At 41.6% G+C, this 19,959-nt stretch overlaps 1 protein-coding gene across 3 annotated transcripts in view; it reads right to left on the minus strand.

Annotated features, from left to right (window-relative positions):
• Window positions 1-5,572: 5,572 nt before the first annotated feature.
• Window positions 5,573-19,959, minus strand: part of PTPDC1 (protein tyrosine phosphatase domain containing 1) — a 91,536-nt gene continuing 77,149 nt past the window's right edge. For all 3 annotated transcript variants that reach the window (XM_033926639.1, XM_033926638.1, XM_033926636.1), the window contains 4 exons: window positions 17,143-18,407; window positions 11,121-11,306; window positions 9,902-10,012; window positions 5,573-6,751 (listed from right to left, as the gene is read on the minus strand). In XM_033926639.1, the coding sequence (XP_033782530.1) occupies window positions 6,632-6,751; window positions 9,902-10,012; window positions 11,121-11,306; window positions 17,143-18,407 (1,682 nt within the window). In that variant the 3' untranslated portion in view covers window positions 5,573-6,631. The remainder of the gene's footprint in view (window positions 6,752-9,901; window positions 10,013-11,120; window positions 11,307-17,142; window positions 18,408-19,959) is intronic.

Here is a 19,959-nt window from a genome sequence, read left to right on the forward strand (position 1 = left end):
CAGGTTTCCCCTCCATGACACAGTTTGCTACAGTTTTTCCTTATGGTGTTATTTATCCACTAAACTATTTTGTCAAACATGGAAGAGTGTGGTGCAGTGGTTAGAGCTACAGCCTCCGCACCCTGAGGTTGTGGGTTCAAACCCACGCTGCTCCTTGTGACCCTGAGCAAGTCACCAAATCCCCCGTTGCCCCAGGCACATTAGAGAGAGTGTGAGCCCGCCAGGACAGAGAGGAAAAAATGCTTTGAATGTAAACCACTTAGGCTATAAGTGGTATATAAATACTTAAATAAATCTTTGTGTTCAGTAACTGTTATTCATACCCCTTCTGGCAGATATCATGCAACATTTTCATGTGACGGCTGTGTCAAGCTGAGGTGTAAATCAATAATCATGCTACAATGCTTGCTCATTTCAGATTTAAAGCTTTTCAGATTGTGAACCTTCTGTTTAATTATTATTTATTATTTACAAGGCTCGTAAGCTTCCATTTTGGTCAGAACTATTTCTGATATCTTGATGCTATGAACTTTCATATGCAAATACCTGGAGATGTTATATCCTTTTCTCCAATGTACCTAGATAGAATCTGGTCACTAGGGGGCAGATTCTGTAAACGGTGCCTAAATTGGTAGGCTACAACCCTGCATTTCATTCATTCTTGGGCCTGAGAACACACAATACAGTGAATGCATACGTTGTATGATATCAAATTGTTATAAGTGAATTCTTTTATAAGGTTTTGGAACCTGTTCCCATAAGATGTGATGCACTACAGCTGGTTATTGAACTTAGCTATTCCTCCAGCAGCCATCACAATTAAGAAGTTTTATTGTTGCGGACTCTACATTGAAGACCACACGGTGGATACGTGTAGGCACTGGAATCATGTTTCAAGTTCAAGTTTATTAATATTTTGATATACCGACCATCACAAGAATCTGGTCGGTTTACAGTAATAAGAGATAAAAATTATAAAAAAAAGTTGTATATAAAAAACCAAAATAAAAATAGGGGGGATAATGTCGATACAAAGACTTGATTACGAAGGATATGAAAGGAAAGAAAAGGGAAGGTTTTTAAATTACATTGTATAAATGCCTTACACCTAAGTGAGCATGGTTAGGGGTGGAGCAGGACTCGGGCACGATTCACTAACGAACTTAGGTGTCTGCAATGTAGGCCAGAAAAACTCTGGCCTACATTGCTGATGCCTATGTTTTCTGGTAGGCACCATTAGCCGTGATTCTGTAAATGGCGCCTAAGGGTGAATATCAGTAGTTCAAAATCTCGACGATCTACTTGTTAAGATACTGTTGGGGCTTCTCAACTCACACAGCCTGCAGTCCGAATGACAACTAAATCATAAAGACAAAAGTGGAGAAAAACAGAACCTCAATATATTTGGCTCCCAGACCCCTATGTATCCATTGGAGCCCATATCATCACGGGTAGTGAGTATGCAATCAAAACTCAATCACGTACACTCCTCCTGGCGCCTACTTTTTTAATGAGTTTTTAATCGGTTTTAAATGACACAATCAATTACTGCACCGATTAAAGACAATTAAAACAATTAAGTTAGGCAGTGGTAGAGGACCTACTGCCGTCCAACTTATGGCGCCATTTATAGAATATGGCCCTAGGGGAGGGATAGGGAACTCCGGTCCTCGAGGACTGTAATCCAGTCGGGTTTTCAGGATTTCCCCAATGAATATGCATGAGATCTATTTGCATGCACTGCTTTCAATGCATATTCATTGGGGAAATCCTGAAAACCCGACTGGTTTACGGCCCTCGAGGACCGGAGTTCCCTACCCCTAACCTAGGTGTCACCATTGAGACAGATGATCCCGATACGGTCCTGCCCACTTCCTAGTAACTATGAATGCTACCTTTGTTGTATCTTTAGTTCCAGCTTCAGCTGACTCAGGGAGTGAAAGACCCGACTTGGCAATAGATTCAGGGGTCTTCCATATGGCCACTGCATTCTCTTTAATTTTAATTCTTTGCTAAGTCATATAACGGCCCACTAACTACAATCTGAGTTTTGGATACCAGTCAGTCATAACCCAGGATTCCTTGTTCGTTTTAAGACCACACCCATGAGGCTTATAACTAAGATATTTGCAAATGACATATGTAGACTTTTTTTAACTTTAGTATCTCCCATCCTCTAGTTATTGGGAATCATTCTCTCGTTCCATCCTGCTGGTAGGACAGAAGTAACTTAAGATGGCAGCTCTGGGGAGCAAACAGAAGCATTCTTTCATTCATTCTGTCAAATACTCCTGTTCTTCCTCCTTGCCCATTTGGTGGTATGTGAGAATTCAAAATAAATGGTGGCAGGGGCTCTGGCTCTTCACTTGTGCTGGAGAGTTGATATTATGACTCCAAGAAGACAAACACTTTAGTAAAACACTAGCCAGAGAGCAGGAGAAATTTGAGTTCGGCTTTACCTAGAGCTGTTGCTCCAAAACCTCGGCACCCCTCTCTCTTTTCCCCTCACCCCAACCCTCACTGTGGCCACCCTTGAATTCAACAGAGATCCCTGTCAACATCGCTGCTCTTTAGCATCCTACCTCACTGTTGGCAATGCTCTAGATCAGTATTTCCCAACCCTGTCCTGGAGGACCACCAGCCAGTTGGGTTTTCGGGATAGCCCTAATGAAAATGCATGAGAGAGATCTGCATATAATGGAGGTGGCAGGCATGCAAATCTGCTCCATGCATATTCATTAGGGCTATCTGGAAAACCTGACTGGCTGGTGATCCTCCAGGACAGGGTTGGGAACCACTGCTGTAGATCACTCTATAGTAGGGATGCACACAGGCTAAAATTTGTTGATTTGTTTGGCTTTCCCCCCCATTATTTGGTGAATTATGGGTTTGTTTCACATGTGACTTGGCTTAGCTTAATTCAATTAGTATTCATTAAATTCCAATTTAGTGTGTGCTAACATTTTAAAGGCACACTGATGAATGCACATCCCTACTCTATGGCCCTCTTTGCTTTTGGATCCTCCATATAACCTCTTAATGCCTCGACACTTCTGCTTCTTTCCCAGTCCAAAGTGGGAGACAAAGCAATAGGCACAATAGAAAGTGATGAAATAATCAGTACTTGAAAGCTCTTTATTAATATAATTTGTATATAGGACTCGACTACAAGCTGTGTTTTGGCTTTCATGCCTTCATCAGGAGTCCATATCCAATAATTCCCCCCAAAAATATTCCTAGTGGGAAAGCAAGCAGCTAGGAAGCAGACCTGTGCCTGTCCCAAGGATTAGCCATCTGAAGGGACTGGGAGCTCTTTATTTTTCTCATATAAATCCTTTCTTGGGAATTATCGGATGACAGCCGAAACCCAGCTTTTGTCGAGTCCTGTGTTTATATTAATAACAGCTTTCAAATATTGATTATTTCATCGCTCTCCACTCTGCCTATTCTTTTGTCTCCCACTTGTTTGGACTCGTTGTTGGCTTTTTTCTGGGTTTCCCATATCTTCTTTCCTATGATTATCATAATCTGTCTATATCCTCCCTGTTTTCTTTCTTTGCTACCACTTCTCCAGGCTCCTCCATGCCATCAACACTATTCTGGGTTTTTCAATATCAGTCTGCTATACCACCATTTCTCCAGTTGTCATTACTGCCCCCTTCTCTTGTTACCATCGCTGTCCTTTGGCTTCTCCTTGCCACCAGTGCTGATCTGGGATCATCTGCACCTTCCTCCGCCTTTCACCACTTTTGCTACTTCAAGCTCCTCTGCATCCCACTCTTGACTGCCACCTCTCTCCACTTCTAAGGCTGGCAAAACCTTGGCTTGTGGAATCCTTTTTCTTGACCTCATACTGTTTATCCATTATTTGTGCATTATCTGTAAATTTTGTTTGCAATTTAACACTTTTTCACTCTTCTGAATGTTTCTACAATATGGCAATCATCCCAAAACAGAGGGGTTAATTTCAATCCTATTTTCCTGAAAATCATTTGTACCATGTGGCTGTCACCTTAGAAGAGATTGCTTGCTCCCCTTACTTTTCTGCAAACAGGACAGTAGAAGGAGCCATTGACGTGGGTGCAGTTCTGGGAGAGGAGGATTTGCTTCACACATTGCTTGCAGAAGTTGTGGGAACAGGACAAGACAAGCACCGGAGGGGTGAAGAATTCCAGGCATACTGGGCAGGACAGTACCTTACCCAAAGCCTCCATTACAGCTAAGAACACAAAAGGGTCTCCTTAGCAATGACTTCAACAATCAGTGCCAGTCAGCCAATCACAGAGGCCCCATGATAGCTGATTCCAGAACACTTGCTCTCAAAGGAGAGCTTGTGCTCACATGATCTCTCCCATCTGCTGTAGTGAAATTAGTTCAGCTACTGATCCAAGACTGACATGTATAATACTCCAATCCCCATTCCTTCTCCCTGCTGCCGCACCTCCATCTCTGAGGGCACCAAATTGTCAGCCAGATTACTGAGCATCGAGTCCTATTCCAGAAAGATACGCTGCTGGGTCAGATCAGTGGTCCATCTTGCCAATCAGTCTGCTCTTGCGACAGCCCTTAGGTCAATCAGTAACGCGGCAGAGTGAAATCCCCAACGGACAAGGCTGCCGGCCCGATGCTGCTTTGGATGAAGGTAGGGCTCACTCGCAGTCGGCGGAAAGGATGGTCATCAGGGGTTTGGCTGCGTGGTGGCGGGGCGGGTTGAAGAGTTGCCGGCGAATTTCAGGACTAGGGCTTATTTTTGGGGTAGGGCTTATATTAAGACCTACCCCGAAAATTATGCTAGGGCTTATTTTTGGGGTAGGTCTTATTTTCAGGGAAACACAGTAATAGTGTTTTAATAAAAATAATTCTGCATATATTTAGTTATATTAGATTAAACTGGAGTGGAGAAGTAATCTCACAGAGTAGCAGGCTGAGAATCAGGGGTGCCCACTGCTAATCTAATCTAATGCTTGGCTTTATATACCGAGACATCAGTCCAAGAAAGCTCGACTCGGTTTACAATAATTAACTTAAATAAACCTTACAGAACAAGACTAAGGGCTTCTTTTACAAAGATGCGTTAAGGTCTTAACGCACACTAAAATGCCCCGCGCGCTAGCCGCTACCGCCTCCTCTTGAGCAGGCCGTAGTTTTTCAGGTGGCGCGCACTAAAAACGCTAGCGCACCTTTGTAAAAGCAGCCCTAAGTTTCAGAAGATTAATTTTCAAGGTGTTTAGCAAAGAAAATAGTTTTTTTTAAAGATTTACAAATATGTTGGCGTGAACCGGAACTCCTTAAAAAGGAGTGGAAGGTCATTCCAGAGTTGAGAGAGCTGAAAAATTAGAGAGATTGAGTAAAAATCTTGACTCCTTTTATCCCTTTCTTGGAGGGAAGAGATAATTTAAATTGTTGATTACCTCTTGCAAAGGAAAATCTGTAAACGTGAGCAAATCACTTAACATTGCCTCAGGTACAAGCTTAGATTATGAGCCCTCTAGGGACAGGAAAACATGGGAAACATGTACTACGCTTGAAAGCAACTTGCCTTGAGCTACACCTAAAAGAGGCATCAGCAAAATCCAAATAGATGTGAATTTTATTATGTATTAACATTAAGATGCTTTACTGTAAACATGAACTTGACGTAGTGCTTATTACATGTAAGTTAATAAAGAATAATAAATAATAATACAAATTGCAGACAAGTCTTACATAACGTGAGGTCAAAAATATATTTTCAATTGCAAGCATACCAACAAATGTATTTATACAGAATGTATGGAAAAATCCTTGAACGTCAAACCTCATGTTATAATTCACTGTTACACATATTGAAATCTTTGTTTTGGGGAGAGGTCAATAAGTTAACCACAAAAATCATAAACATAATCCAAAGTTCTTTATATTTTTATGTCCTCATGAGAATCTCTATAAAATATATAAAACATCTTTAAAAGTTTGACCAAATTTGTCAAAAATGTTAGCATACTTATTTCAGGAAATAAAACACGTAGGCAGGAACATATCACACTATGATCTGGTCACATACTATGGGCTCCTTTAACCAAGCTGCGTTAGCGTTTTTAGCGCACGCTATGCTCTAACGCGGCTTAGGAAAAGGAGCCCTATGATATATGCTGCATGCTTTTCTAGAACTTTCCTTTTACTAATATAACTAGTATCTATTTGACAATTTCTAAAGGAAAGAATCCAATAGGAAATTTTTCTATTCTATTACAGTAGTAAACTCTCAATGCAAAAAAAGAATGAAATTAATGTAAACATTACACATTGAGTGTGTTAATACATCAATATTGTCATACAATAAGTAAAACATGATAAAAATGGCACAAAGTACTTTATGGCAACTGTTTACACAAAAAAATGTACCGAACTGATGACGGCAATTCCTAACTCAATAAACATACCTTTGAAACACTGGGGACTACAATGTAAAACCATATGTAACAGTACAAATCGCACAACAGTAACAAGTTATATAAACTTCATATTATATACATAGATAATATGTCTGCCATCACTGCATTTTTACTTCTAGAAAAGTTCTTTAGTTCTTAATATATGTTAACATAAACCTAACTGGCAAACAATGTTGCAAGGATTTATTGTGTGCAGCTTAAGATGATAAATTTTCTGGTTTTTCCTTTGTCTGTTTTATTTTTTCCTCCAGGATATGCTGAAATATTCTTTTTAGGGTGCTGTAAATCATGGGTCCATTTTCAGAGTCCAAATTAATCTAAAAAAAAACCAAACAAAAATATTTATGTAGTTAAAGTTAGGACCAGATTTAAAATCTTTGCCGGGGATGGAAATATCCCTTCCAGAAGAGGTTACACATTCAAGGTAAGATTAAAACAGGCTTTCCAAACTTTTTGGATTCCTTATAGGGACCCTCGTCTTGTTCTCCCTTCCCCAGTCCACCCCCAACCATCTCTCACCCACTCCCAGTGCCTTCTGTAACACTGGCCTCTCTTTACCTATCTCTCAGCCCCTTGCCATCCTCACCAGTCCTTCTCGTCTCAACCATCAACAGATAGTCTGCCAGAACTTGACTCGGCTTTAGGAAGGCCAATAGAACTGTACCTAGTGTGAGGCTTTCTCTTAGAGCAGAGCCTGTTGAGCTAGGATATTTCCAGTGTCACAAACAGCTATAATAAAATAGTGTAATTGCTGTGTTCATCCATATATAAAAATTTAAAAAAAGATGATGATTCTTTTTTTAAAATGATTGTACTAAATACATTATTTGACTAGCTTTTGAAGGAGCAGAAATTATATGTATGGGACTTAAGTTCCAAATGCTTCAACATTGGGGTAGAAGGCATCTTTGGCACCGAGGTAGATTTGTGTTTTCAGGGCTGATGAGTTCTGGGAGGTGCTCAGCTCTGTAGACAAGATTCCTTTGTTGCTTCATAATTTTGGATCTGGCTGATCTGAGTGAGATACTTTTAAGCCCCAATAATCTATGAAAATAGTTAAGCTTCATTAGTGCTGAAGATCTCTGTAGTGCTCTAGGATCAGATTTCCTCTTCTAAGGCGCAACTTCTTTTCTGTCCTGTGAGAATTCACTCTTCAATCTCAAGGAGGATCTTACACTCTTCTTTCGCCAACCCGACATTTTGAAAGTTTGAAACCCGACATTTTGAAAGTTGGTTATACGAGTATTTTAGCACAACAGAAGCAGTTTGGGACATCATAATCTGGCCCCAAACACTAAGGTCCTCTTTTACAAAGGTGCGCTAAGCGTTTTAGCTAATGCGTCCATAGGATAACATGTATGCGTTAGCGTTTCGCGCGTGCTAAAAAGCACAGCACACCTTTGTAAAAGAGGAGGTAAGTGATGGACACCTTCCATTCACACGGACAGTGTTTAAATCTGTTAACAAATGTTTGCCATAAAGAATATCTAGTCTACCAAAATAAAATGTAATTTGCTTGTTTTTTTAATTATTATTATTATTTTAAACTGGGAAAAGAAGAAGTTAAAAAAAAAAAAAGGTTATTTTCTCAATAGTTAGATCATTTTTTGAAAGAGGTGACACATCCAGTTCACAGGACAGACTGGCCTGGGGGCTCTCCATTCAATCAGGCTTTCAGGATATCCACAATGAAGGTTCATGACATGAGAGAGAGTTAGAAACATAGAAAGATGACGGCAGAAAAGGGCCACAGCCCATCAAGTCTGCCCACTCTACTGACTCACCCCATTAGGTCTGAGTGCTAATGACCTAGTACCTTAACTCGACCCTCGTAGGGACCCCACGTGGATGTCCCATTTATTCTTAAAGTCGAGAACGCTGGTGGCCTTGACCACCTGCACCGGAAGTTTGTTCCAGTGATCTACCACCCTTTCTGTGAAGAAATACTTCCTGGTGTCACCATTAAATTTCCCTCCTCTGAGTTTGAGCGGGTGCCCCCTTGTGATCGAGGGTCCCTTGGGAAAGAATATGTCGTTTTCCACCTCGACACGACCTGTGATGTACTTAAATGTCTCAATCATGTCTCCCCTTTCCCTGTGCTCCTCTAGAGTGTAGAGCTGTAATTTGCCCAGTCTTTCTTCGTATGAGAGACCCTTGAGTCTGGAGACCATCCTAGTGGCCATCCGCTGGACCGACTCAGCTCGAAACACATCTTTACGGTAATGTGGCCTCCAGAATTGCACACAGTATTCCAGGTGAGGTCTCACCATGGTTCTGTAAAGTGGCATTATGACTTCAGGTTTGCGGCTGACGAAGCTTCTATTGATACATCCCAACATTTGCCTTGCCTTGGATGAGGTCTCACCATGGTTCTGTAAAGTGGCATTATGACTTCAGGTTTGTGGCTGACGAAGCTTCTATTGATACATCCCAACATTTGCCTTGCCTTGGATGAGGCCTTCTCTACTTGTTTGGCAGCCTTCATGTCTGCACTGATGATTACTCCCAAGTCCCGTTCTTCTGAAGTCCTAGCTAGTGTTTCTCCATTCAAGGTGTAAGTTCTCTCCCATGAACATTTATTGTGGATATCCTGAAAACCTGATTGGATGGAGAGCCCCCAGGACAGGTTTGGGAACCAATGCCAGAAGCTGAAGGGACTTGCGAGACAGCAGGCTACATGGAAAATCCCGTGAATACTCAAATTTCCGCTTCAGTTTTTCAAAATTCTGGTCTCTGTTATTTGGATGACATCACTCAGTTTTGTGGCCAATTCATTCTGCTTGCTAAAGAAGAAAGGGCATCAAGAGATTATCTAGTCCAGTGTTTCTCAACTTGGTCTTCGAGTACTCCTTGCCAGGCAGGTTTTCAGGATATCCACAATGAATATGCCTGAGAGAAATTTGCATAAAATAAAGGCAGTGTAAGCAAATTATATTTATGCATATTCATTGTGGATATCCTGAGAACCTGATAGCAAGGGGGTACTCCAGGATCGAGTTCAGAAACACTGATCTAGTCTACCCACTGCTTTCAGGCACGATCAACCACCTTTACACTATCCCAGACATCTGTCTGATCAACTTTTTAAAATCTCCATTCTAGGTAAATTAGTCCAGGGCTTAACTACTTAAAGTTCTTTCTAAGGTCTACAATACATTTTCCCATCACTTCTTGTTCTAACTTTAGTGAAATCTAAACTGAAAAAGGAAGAAAAACCCCATTATCAACAAAATTAAGTGAAAAAATAGTGAAAACCTGCCCAAAAATAGAAACTATGTTTACTTTTTATAGATTTGAAATAGGGAGAAAGACCTCAGCAGATCTGATGCACTTTACTATTTTTTTCATCATGCAACCAATTATGACCCCCCATATAACTTTAGTGAAGACAACAAATTGACAACTATCTTCGCAACCCTCTTGTCACTTCCATTTCTGTCTTTGAAATCATCCAAAGTGCTACTTGCCTTAGTGAAAGCTCTAATTGCACGTGTAAGCAAGGCATCTTCCATATCAACTGGTATTGTCTGCAGACTTAATATACAGTGCAAAATACAAAGGATAGTTTGATGTTGGCCCTGTTAAGCAAAAACAATTTCAAACAATTAGAAGTACCATGAATTAATGTTCATATGAATGCTTATTAAGGAGATACCTGGTTAAATGGTTTCTTTATTTTTTTTTTTTTTATAAATCTTTATTAATTTTCAAAACTTCAATAGTGCAATATAACAAATGCAATGTATAATTATATACAATAAAAGCATATTCAACTTACACATATTCATAATCAACCATTTTCCTCCCACTCACCCAATGATTATTCAATAAAACACAAAAACATATATTACCACAAAACCTTACCCTATTCTAGATATTGATATCTTCCCATCCACCCTAAGTGTAAATATTTAAAAATCAATTTATGACAGAACTCCCCCCACACACACACATCCTTCCCTGGATATGTATCAAAATAACAAAAACTGACTCAGTCAACAATCAATTATAATGAGGTAACATAAGATGTCTCTTAACAACTGTATCCTTTAGGTAGAGAACAGGTATAAAGCATCTACCCCCTCAAGGCTTCATAAAATGTGCAAGACTAATTCAGTAGAGTGTTGGAGACAGTGTGGTGAGTGGGGTATATATTTACATTTGTAGTGGGGGTACAAGAAATTAAATATCGACTATACTAGATGTGGAAAGGCATTTTCAATAGGACGTCTAAGTCCGACTGGACGTTTTTGAGAAAAATGTCCATTTCCGAACCCACAAGACATCTAGCTTTTTTTTCAAAATGGTCCAGCTAGACATCTAATTTTTTGCCATCAAAAAAAAATCCAAAATGAAAAACATCCCAAAGAAGTCAAAAATTTGCAAGTAGTAGGGGCCAGCATTTTTAATAGACTGCCACACAGACATGCCAGGAGAGCGGTGGGACACCCTAGGGGGCACTGCTATAAACTTCACATTAAGGGTGCACATCTTACCATAACCTCTGTACATTATATAGTGAGCCCTCCAAAACTCCCCCCAAACCTACTGTACCCATAGCCCTTATGCCTGCAGGTGTCACCTATATGGCAGTACAATGTGTTTTTGGTGGGCTCACACCATCATATGCTCTGTTTTTATAATTACCTTTTCTAGGAAGTTCAGTGCACTTGTTTTTATAATTACCTTTTCTAGGAAGTTCAGTGCACCTTGTGGTTCTGTGCACTTGTTTGCCAATATGGTAATATTCTCTTTTGTTATCAGAGGTTCCTTTAGTTGCTCAATCCAAGACCACATCAAACTGCAAAGTATAAAAGGATTTTGCTCTGTGCATATCTTATCCCACGCTCCTTCTCGAGAGTTTAGTTCTTTCTAAGGGAGTCAGCAGAAAAAAAATGAACACCCATATTATATTTTATTGTTGAAAATGGAGAGTTTAGATGCATTCAAAACATAATACAAAGGAATATATTGCTGCCAGACCGAAATGAACAAGACTAATATTCATGGTCAGTGCACATAAGTCTTTTAAAAATACATTTGTTTAATTTCTGTAGGTTACACAGAGAACTTCTATCCATTCACCATGCTGAGTTACATGGATAAAAGCTATCTGTATGCTTGGGAGATGGAGTTCGGGAAGTCTTGGGGCTCTGCAAAAGTTATTTAGAGAGCAGCAAAATTCTACTACTACTATGGGAGATCTCTGGCAGACCCCCCCCCACACACACACACACACAATTTTCCCCATAGGCTATAATAGCTTTACTCACTGTGCCATGTGCTGCCTGCCTGCCTCAGCTCAGAAATGCAGCTGGAACAAATGGAGAAGAACTTTGCCTCCCAGGATTGCTTTATAAGTTTGATCTTTGGGCTGCCAGTCAGACTGATGTCAGACTGAGTCTCAACCCCTGGCAACTCTCTCACCATGACGGGAGGAGGACTAAGCAGGAAGGAGCCAAATAGCCTGCTCTCAAGCTCCTGCTAAATCAGGGATAAGAGCAGTTAATCAAAGCACAGCCCCTGAGCTCCAAAAATATTACAAGGGCTGATCCTGCTAGCAACAGACTTCCACCTTGCAAGGCTGCGTCTTCTCCCAGGCAGAGGTACTAAAAAGAGGAAACCTCTTGGCACCAAGCCTCAAACTTAAAATGACAGAAAATAACCTGAAAAAATAAAACTGCAGAGCAGATCAGAAACACATCTGAGCCAACTGCTTGCAGAAGAAAAAACTGAGGGGGCAGGAGCAAGCCTACAGGGAAGGACCACGGAATTGAAAGGGAAGGAGGCAGAGCTGAAAGATAAGTAGGATAAAGGATATATTGATGCCCCTGTATAAGACTCTGGTGATACCTCATTTAGAATATTGTGTACAATTCTGGAGAACGCATCTTCAAAAAGATATAAAAAGGATGGAATCGGTCCAGAGGAAGGCTACTAAAATGGTGCATGGTCTTCATCATAAGGCCTATGGGGACAGACTTAAAGATCTCAATATGTATACTTTGGAGGAAAGGCAGGAGAAGAGAGATACAATAGAGACATTTAAATACCTACATGGTGTAAATACACCCGAGTTGAGTCTCATTTGAAAGGAAGCTCTGGAATGAGAGGGCATAGGATGAAGTTAAGAAGTGATAGGCTCAGGAGTAATCTTAAGAAAATACTTTTCTATAGAAAGGGTAGTAGATGCGTGAAACAGTCTCCTGGAAGAACTGGTGGAGACTGAGTCTGAATTCAAGACGTGGGATAGGCATGTGGGATCTCTTAGAGAGAGGAAGAAATAATTAATGGTAATTGAAGTTGGGCAGACTAGTTGGGCCATTTGGGTTTTATCTTCCATTATATTTCTATGTTTATATCTATTCTGTAAGCAACTATGTTGCAGTAGTCTAAGGGTGAGGTGATTAGAATGTGGACAAGAGTTCTGGCGGTTTGCTCGGAGAGCAGACTAACACTGAGACTAAGCGGAATTCTTTCTTATAAATGTAGCACATTTTGCACTTAAAATTTAACAATTCATTTTGATTGGTGGAGGAAGACATCTTGTGACCCTCGCTTCTTTTATTTTAGAACACACTGTTGTTTGATCACACTTTTGAGATAATGCCCCTTTTACATTGTGGATTAACCCCTGAAGCAGAGGTTTTTTGAAACACTGATCATACTGGGGATATTTTGAAAACTTTTGAGTAAAAAGACCAGGTGGTGTTTGGCATTTGAAAACAGAATTTATGCAAATTTTGCAGTTGGTGTTTCTTACAAGAATCCATCACCTCTAATTGGCTTTTAAAGATAAATTATCTGTTGTTATGTAACATTGATTTTTGCAGCAATAGATAAGAAATTTTGGATAGTGTTGGACACTAACATTTTTACTTAATGGCATATGTTTAAAGGGGAGTTATCGGAAAGTGGTCATCTGTTCAATCACCATACCACTATGAGATTGACCGATGATCCTTAGCTGATGTCCCTTTTTTGTAGGGGTTTCATGTCCAAATAGCTGTGGGCCTAACTCAAACAGAAACATAAATGTATATTTAGCAGTACTACTCAAATGCATATGTTTAAAATAAGGTGTTAATTTACTTTATCCTGCAGCTGCTCAATAGCTTTTATGCAAGAAGATTCAAGAACTGAGCAGACTAGAAGCTAGAGATGTTATTATGTCATTTATATTCTGCTCATAACATATAGTCCAAAGCAGATCACAGTAAGAACTAGGGGATAGATGCACTAAAGATACCAACTTGATCGCTATTGGCCGATTCTTTGGCTGATTCTCCAGCAGCGATCGATGTGCTATCATGTTTGCTCAGTGAACGACTGACACATGCACAAAGCCCTAACAGCAGTGACAGTGGAAGCAGCCTCCTGTCACTGCTGTTAGGGCTTTAAAAAAAAATGGCACAGATATTGTGTGCATGACACGAATAATCTGTCCCATAAAAAAAAAAAAAAATCACCTTCCCCTTAACACCCCCAAAAACAACAGGAGGGATGTCTTCTCCCTCCTACCACGAAGGACCTCCCACGCCAATCACCCTCCCAACCACCCCTACTCTCCCCCCCAAAAAAGACAGGAGGGAAGCCCATTCCCTCCTGCCACCAGAGGCCCCCCTCAACCCCTCCTCGTATCTTTTAAGTTGGGAGCAAGAGGGGTGCTCAGTCCCTCCTCCGAGGATGCCATCTACAATGCCAGGCCTTCCCCTCCTGGTGCATCATGTAATGCATAGGGAGGGGCCTAAAGTCCTGATTGGCTCAAGCCCCTCCCCTTGGAAGGGGTCTTAGGTGTCTTGAGCCACAGGGACCTCCTTAGGCGCCTCCTTGAGGCATCTGAGCCAATCAGGGCCTTAGGCCCCTCCTCATGCATCACATGATGCACCAGGAGGGGAAGGCCTGGCATTGTAGACTTGGCGGCCTCAGAGGTGGGACTGAGCACTCCTCTTGCTCCCACCTTAAAAGGTACGAGTGGTTGAGGGGGGCCTCCGGTGGCAGGAGGGAGTGAGCATCCTTCCTGCCTTTTTTTTTTGGGGGGGGGGGGATTGACATGGGGTCCTTTGAGGCAGGAAGGAGTGGGCATTCCTCATGCCATCTGTTTTGGGGGGGGCAATAACTCGGGGGCTCCACATTTGTCAGGGGTCATTGGGGAGGGGCGTCATCGGTGGTGGGGGATTTTTTTTCAATGGGACAGATATTTTGTGTATGTAACACACGCAAAATATCTGTGCCATTGGAAAAAAAACAACAACAGGCAGACCTGTTGGTAACACAGCCCAGTTATCAAAGCCCAGTCTAGCCCAGTTGGTTTTTACAATCACTAAAACCCCATTTGGAATAGCCAAGCGATGTTAGTGCATCAATCGCTTGGCTATACTGCGTGGGGGTTTTGCTAACCCCCACGCCGGAGTGGATAATGGGCGATCGAGGGGAAAAACACATGGTGGGCCTTTATGTGCATTGGGTTGGTAACAGTAATCGTCGCTAAAGCTGTGAAAACAGGTTTAGTGACGATCGCTGACTTTGGTGCGTCTACCCCTAGGACATTACATTAATGACCACAGAAGAGCATTAAGCTTTCCCTGTGCCCAGCTAACATGACTGGTACTCCTGCTGCTATCTGCCTATACTTTAGAGGGACAAATAAAGAAAGCTAGGAAATATTATAACTATAAATTCACTATAACTAGTTCATATCTTCTACCCACAAACGCATGAACATAGATCCAAGTGACACCTGCCATGTGAAATTAAGACAGTGTTTCTCATACTTTTCCTGAATGCCCACCTAACTGGACTGGTTTTCAGTATATCTATAATGAATGCTTATTAGATTGTGTACAATATCTCCAATGTATGCAAATCTAGCTCACACGCATTTACTGTGGCTTTCCATAAAACCAGGCTGGTTTTATGTGCCTTCAAAAGCAATTGAGGCAAAAAACGAGTTTTTCAACAGTGTTTTTCAAACCTGTACTGGGGGAAAAATGTCAAAATTTCCAGGCAACCTGTAAGTCTTTATGTATCACTCTATTCTAATAAAGAGCTAGATTCACTAAGGCCATGGATTGGATCCGATCCATGAGCGATCCGATCCATGGCCAGGGGGGGGAGGGGGGGGCTGATTCATGACTGCCCGGATCGCTCTACAGTGATCCTGACGCATGCGCATACTTTGCCTGTAGATGGTCTGCGCATGCTAACCGCGCTTGAAACTTTTTTTTTTGAGTCGGGAAGAACTTTACCGCTTTACTTTACTTACTTCGAGAGCCTGTGGTTTTAACCCACTTTAAACCTGCAGGTTAAAACCACAGGTTTGCACTGTGGGGAAGGGCAGGCAAGTCGGGGGCAGAGAGCAGAGAAGGAGGATCGGGGCAGAGAGCAAAGAAGCAGGGTGGCAGAAGGCAGGGCAGTTGCAAAGGACCTGAGCGACTGGTGCTCAACAGTCGCTTATGTTTTTGATCGGTCAGCCCAGTCGGTGTCCCTCATTTTTTTTTTAAGTAAATCGCTGCCTGCCTACATTTGAATGCCGTTCCCCCTCATTTGCATGCGCGGATCAGAGGATGATCAGGACAGAGGTTAGTGAATTGGGTCGCAGGAAAATCGGGTCGCAAAGGGGTCGCTACGTGGTCGGGACTTGATCGGTGGGATTAGTGAATCTAGCCCAAAGTATTTTATGGTAGTTTGCCTGTTATCATGCATCGTATTTTTCAGAATTTTCCCCTAGGGAGTCCTGGCATGGGCAGGGAGTGGAAACGGAAAGTGTTAGCCACTAAAGTTATACTTAGTACAGGCCTGGCTAACACAGAGTTAACTAACGCTGGAGCGCTTACTGCCAAATTCTATATAGTCCTACATCAGTGCGCCTAGCCTAGCCAATCTTAGTTGATTTATAGGCCAAATTGGTGCCATTAATTGGCAATTAACACGTCAATTGACTATGATTATAATTAATTGAATGTTAGTTGCACAACTTAATAGGAGCATGTGGTATGTTCCTAGTCCAAAGCTCCTACTTAAAAGTAGGTGTGTTTTCGGTTTAGGCACCTGTTTTTGACTTAGGTGTCATTGTGCGCAGAACATTTAGGCCAAAAAAAAAAAAAAAAACCAACCCTGGAATAAATCGGGTGCATCTAAAAGTTAGGATACACTAATGCTGCTTATTCTATATAGTGCGCCTTTTACAGAATCATGCTTAGCGCTGCACTAGATTTTTTTAGATGACATATATATAGAATTTGGGTCTTGGTGCCTTCCAAATAAGGAGCAGTAAATTCTCCTGCGATTGCATTCGGCAGATAACGCATCTAATGGGAACCTTAGCAAACGACCTGCAAAAAATAGCGGGAAAGCCCTCAAAAAGTGCCGTGTAAGAGTTGCATTTATCGTGTGGTAAAAATCCTGTGTTATAATGTGTAAACAGCACGTTTTAGTGCACTTTTTAGTAAAAGGGTCCCTAATAGTGCTTGCCAATTGATAATACAGAAGGAAACAAGATACTCATTCTTCCACTTATCTCTTTTTTGGTTAAAGAAAGCAAAATTCAGTGCATCACATGCAAAAAAAAAACCCCTATTGATTTGTTCAGTTTTGGTTTTTCATCTCTGATAGGTGGCAAAAGCGTCAAGCTTCTATATTTAAAGGAATAGGAACACTACTTAATAGGGCCTCATAATATCCTACCACACTGTTCACGAATATGTACCTGCCACATTTTGATCTTTTCTTTTATTTCCTCTTCAGAAGCACATTCATTTTTTTCTGCAAGTGCTTGAGCTGCTAACATTCTTCTGTCCTCAATATTTAATTCCGAGCGCAAAACAATATATGGATTTTCTTCAAACTTCTCTTGACTTTCACACCCAACATTCAATTCCGACGTCGTCGGGTTAGATTCGCCGTCTTGAAAAGCATATGCTACTTTCTCATAAACTGAAATTCTCTCTTTGACGTCACCTTCTCCCCGCGTGTAGTGCTCAAATTTTTGGGCAACTCTTTGCGGCAGTATATCGCTTGCAAAATCACAATTTAGTATTTCTGGCTTTCCAGCATTTGCGGAAGAAAATCCCGCAGAAAAGGTTCTGCTCCGTTGAAGCTCCTTTAAGAAGTTTCTTTTGTGGAAAAGTGGAGATCCATCTCTTTGCCCTTCTAAACTGTTCATTTTATTTACAGTAGAGAAAGAAAATGTATTATGTACTAAGGTCTCTTTATGAAGATCCTTTGCAGGAGGTGTTTGTTGTATAGGGTCATCGGCAGTCGAAACAAAGCACTGCTTCACATTTTTCTGTTGCTGAAGTACGCCAAGGTAGGGTATCTGTGCAGGTACCGTCCAGGGAGTTCCTCCTTGTTCGAGGAAAAATTCAGCTCTTTTTAAATCACTGTCGCTATAACTTAAACGCTTTTTGAGGTATGATAAAGGCTGAAGACAGTCAACGTTGCGTCTCTTCCAAAGAGGGTCAAATTCTTGCTCACCAGCCAGCACAAACTCGGGGGCAACAAAAGATTTTGTGACTATCGAGTGGCCCAATGAATCCGTTCTATCAAGTTCCGCTCCCAACACTTTGTCCAGCCGCATCGTGGCCAGCTGAGAAACGGTCTTTTCAATTTCAGCCGAGAGATCCGGCATCGCCAAGACTTGCTCTTCGGCCACTTGCTTATTCTCGACCATGTCCAACAGCAGTTTGCAAACCAGGTGGACAAGTTTTGGCACATATTTGAGTTGGCGGGCCTCGTAACCGTGGAGCAGATGGCGCTGTCGAATCAGATACTGTGACAAAGTCACTGAGTGGACCTTTGGTTCACAGCAAGCAAATACGTTTCGTAGAGGGATCAAGAACTGGGTAAACTCTTGTACACACAATAATTGTACTCTGGTTTGAATGGAATTAGGTCTTTTTGCTCGAACAAATAGGATGGCTTGATCTGCTGTCATTCTTGTGGCAAAAATTAAGTAACAGGCTATTAAAACACCTAAAAAAGTAAAATACAATGTTAATATCGGATTTTTACTAATTAAGATTATATTATCCTGTTAATCTGATTTTTATGAAAGTTATGCTCTAAACCTCTTTAAACAAACATATATACATGTAATATACAGAATACATTTTAAATAAAGATTATAAGCCTGATTTTCTTTGTGCCCCAATTTGGAGGCAATTTTCAATAGCCACATTGAGGATACTTTTAGAATAGGATGCCTATGTTTGAAATAGAAAAAGTTCCTCAGAATGCCACACCTGATACTCGTGTGGTAGCCGTCCTCATAGGAACATTGCGATGTGTGGATTTGTTATTTTATAACGTTTCATAATGCTTATAAAGTGCAAGTGCTTCAATAAATTATATAATTATCATTTTTAAAGAATGACTGCAAAGGCAATACTTAGCTTTGTGAAACTGGGTCTGCCTCAATCCCCACCGACGCGTTTCATAATTTCATCAGGGTCGGGGATAGGGAGAGCAGAGCAGTTCAAAGTCTTAGCGAGATGCTAAATCCCTGTTGAGTGTGCCGGGTATCCGGTGTGGCATTCTGAGGAACTTATGTGCTGAATTTCTCTAATTCAGGTGGTAACTTGATGCTTACTGGGATTTCAGCATTGTTACTTTGGTGCACATTTAGATTTTGAGTTTCTGAAATTGAAAAAGGCATCTAATTTAAGCCCATTGTAGAAAGCAACATAGGTGACTATGTACTGTACTTTTAAAGAAACTGGTTTCCGGAACTGGCCCTAAGAGTACACTCACCTGCTCCAAAATGGTGTATGAGTATACTATGCTACATATTTTGTAATATGCTTCCCACAAAAAAGGCAATCTCACTTAGGAGTCCTTTTACAAAGCTACAGTAAGTGCTAATGCGTGGTAACGCAGCAAAAAATGGCCTATTGCAGAATGCACTGAAGCGACTTAGCTAAATTTTTCAATACGAGGACTTCATATTTTTGGGAGCAGGGGGTATGTCTGGGGCAGTAGCATACGCAGGCAGCCAATTTTGGGCAGACCTGAGTCCAAAGTGGGCAGGCGTCTCTCTCCCCGCAGCCTCTCTCTTTCCCTTCCTTCTCTCCCCACCCCCCCAGCCTGTGCGGCATTTCAGTTTCTTTTCAGATCGCCAGCAGTGGTTCCTGCATGGGTGCCTCCTCTCCTCTGACACAAAACACAAAACACAAACGCCTTAGAGAGGAGGCGTCTGTGTCAGCCTCCGGCAGCATGTAGGAACCTGTGGCTGCTGGGTGGGTGGGCCAGGCCCGCCCAGTGGCTATGCCCATTGTCTAGGGGTGTAAAGTGGGAATGTTCTGGGCTACACTGCCACGTGCTACTGTCTACTAAATAGGTGGTGACATAATAATATAAACCAGGGGTGTCCAACATGGGGCCCCAGTCGAGGGCGATGCAGTGTCTTGCTGGCTCCCTCTTCTGTCTTGCTGCAGCGTTTGCACATTTGTGCGGCCCCCCAGAAACATTTTTTTTCAGCCAATGCGGCCCAGGGAAGCCAAAAGGTTGGACACCCCTGATATAAACA

This window comes from Geotrypetes seraphini, chromosome 17, assembly GCF_902459505.1.
Source record: "Geotrypetes seraphini chromosome 17, aGeoSer1.1, whole genome shotgun sequence".
NCBI lineage: Eukaryota > Metazoa > Chordata > Amphibia > Gymnophiona > Dermophiidae > Geotrypetes > Geotrypetes seraphini.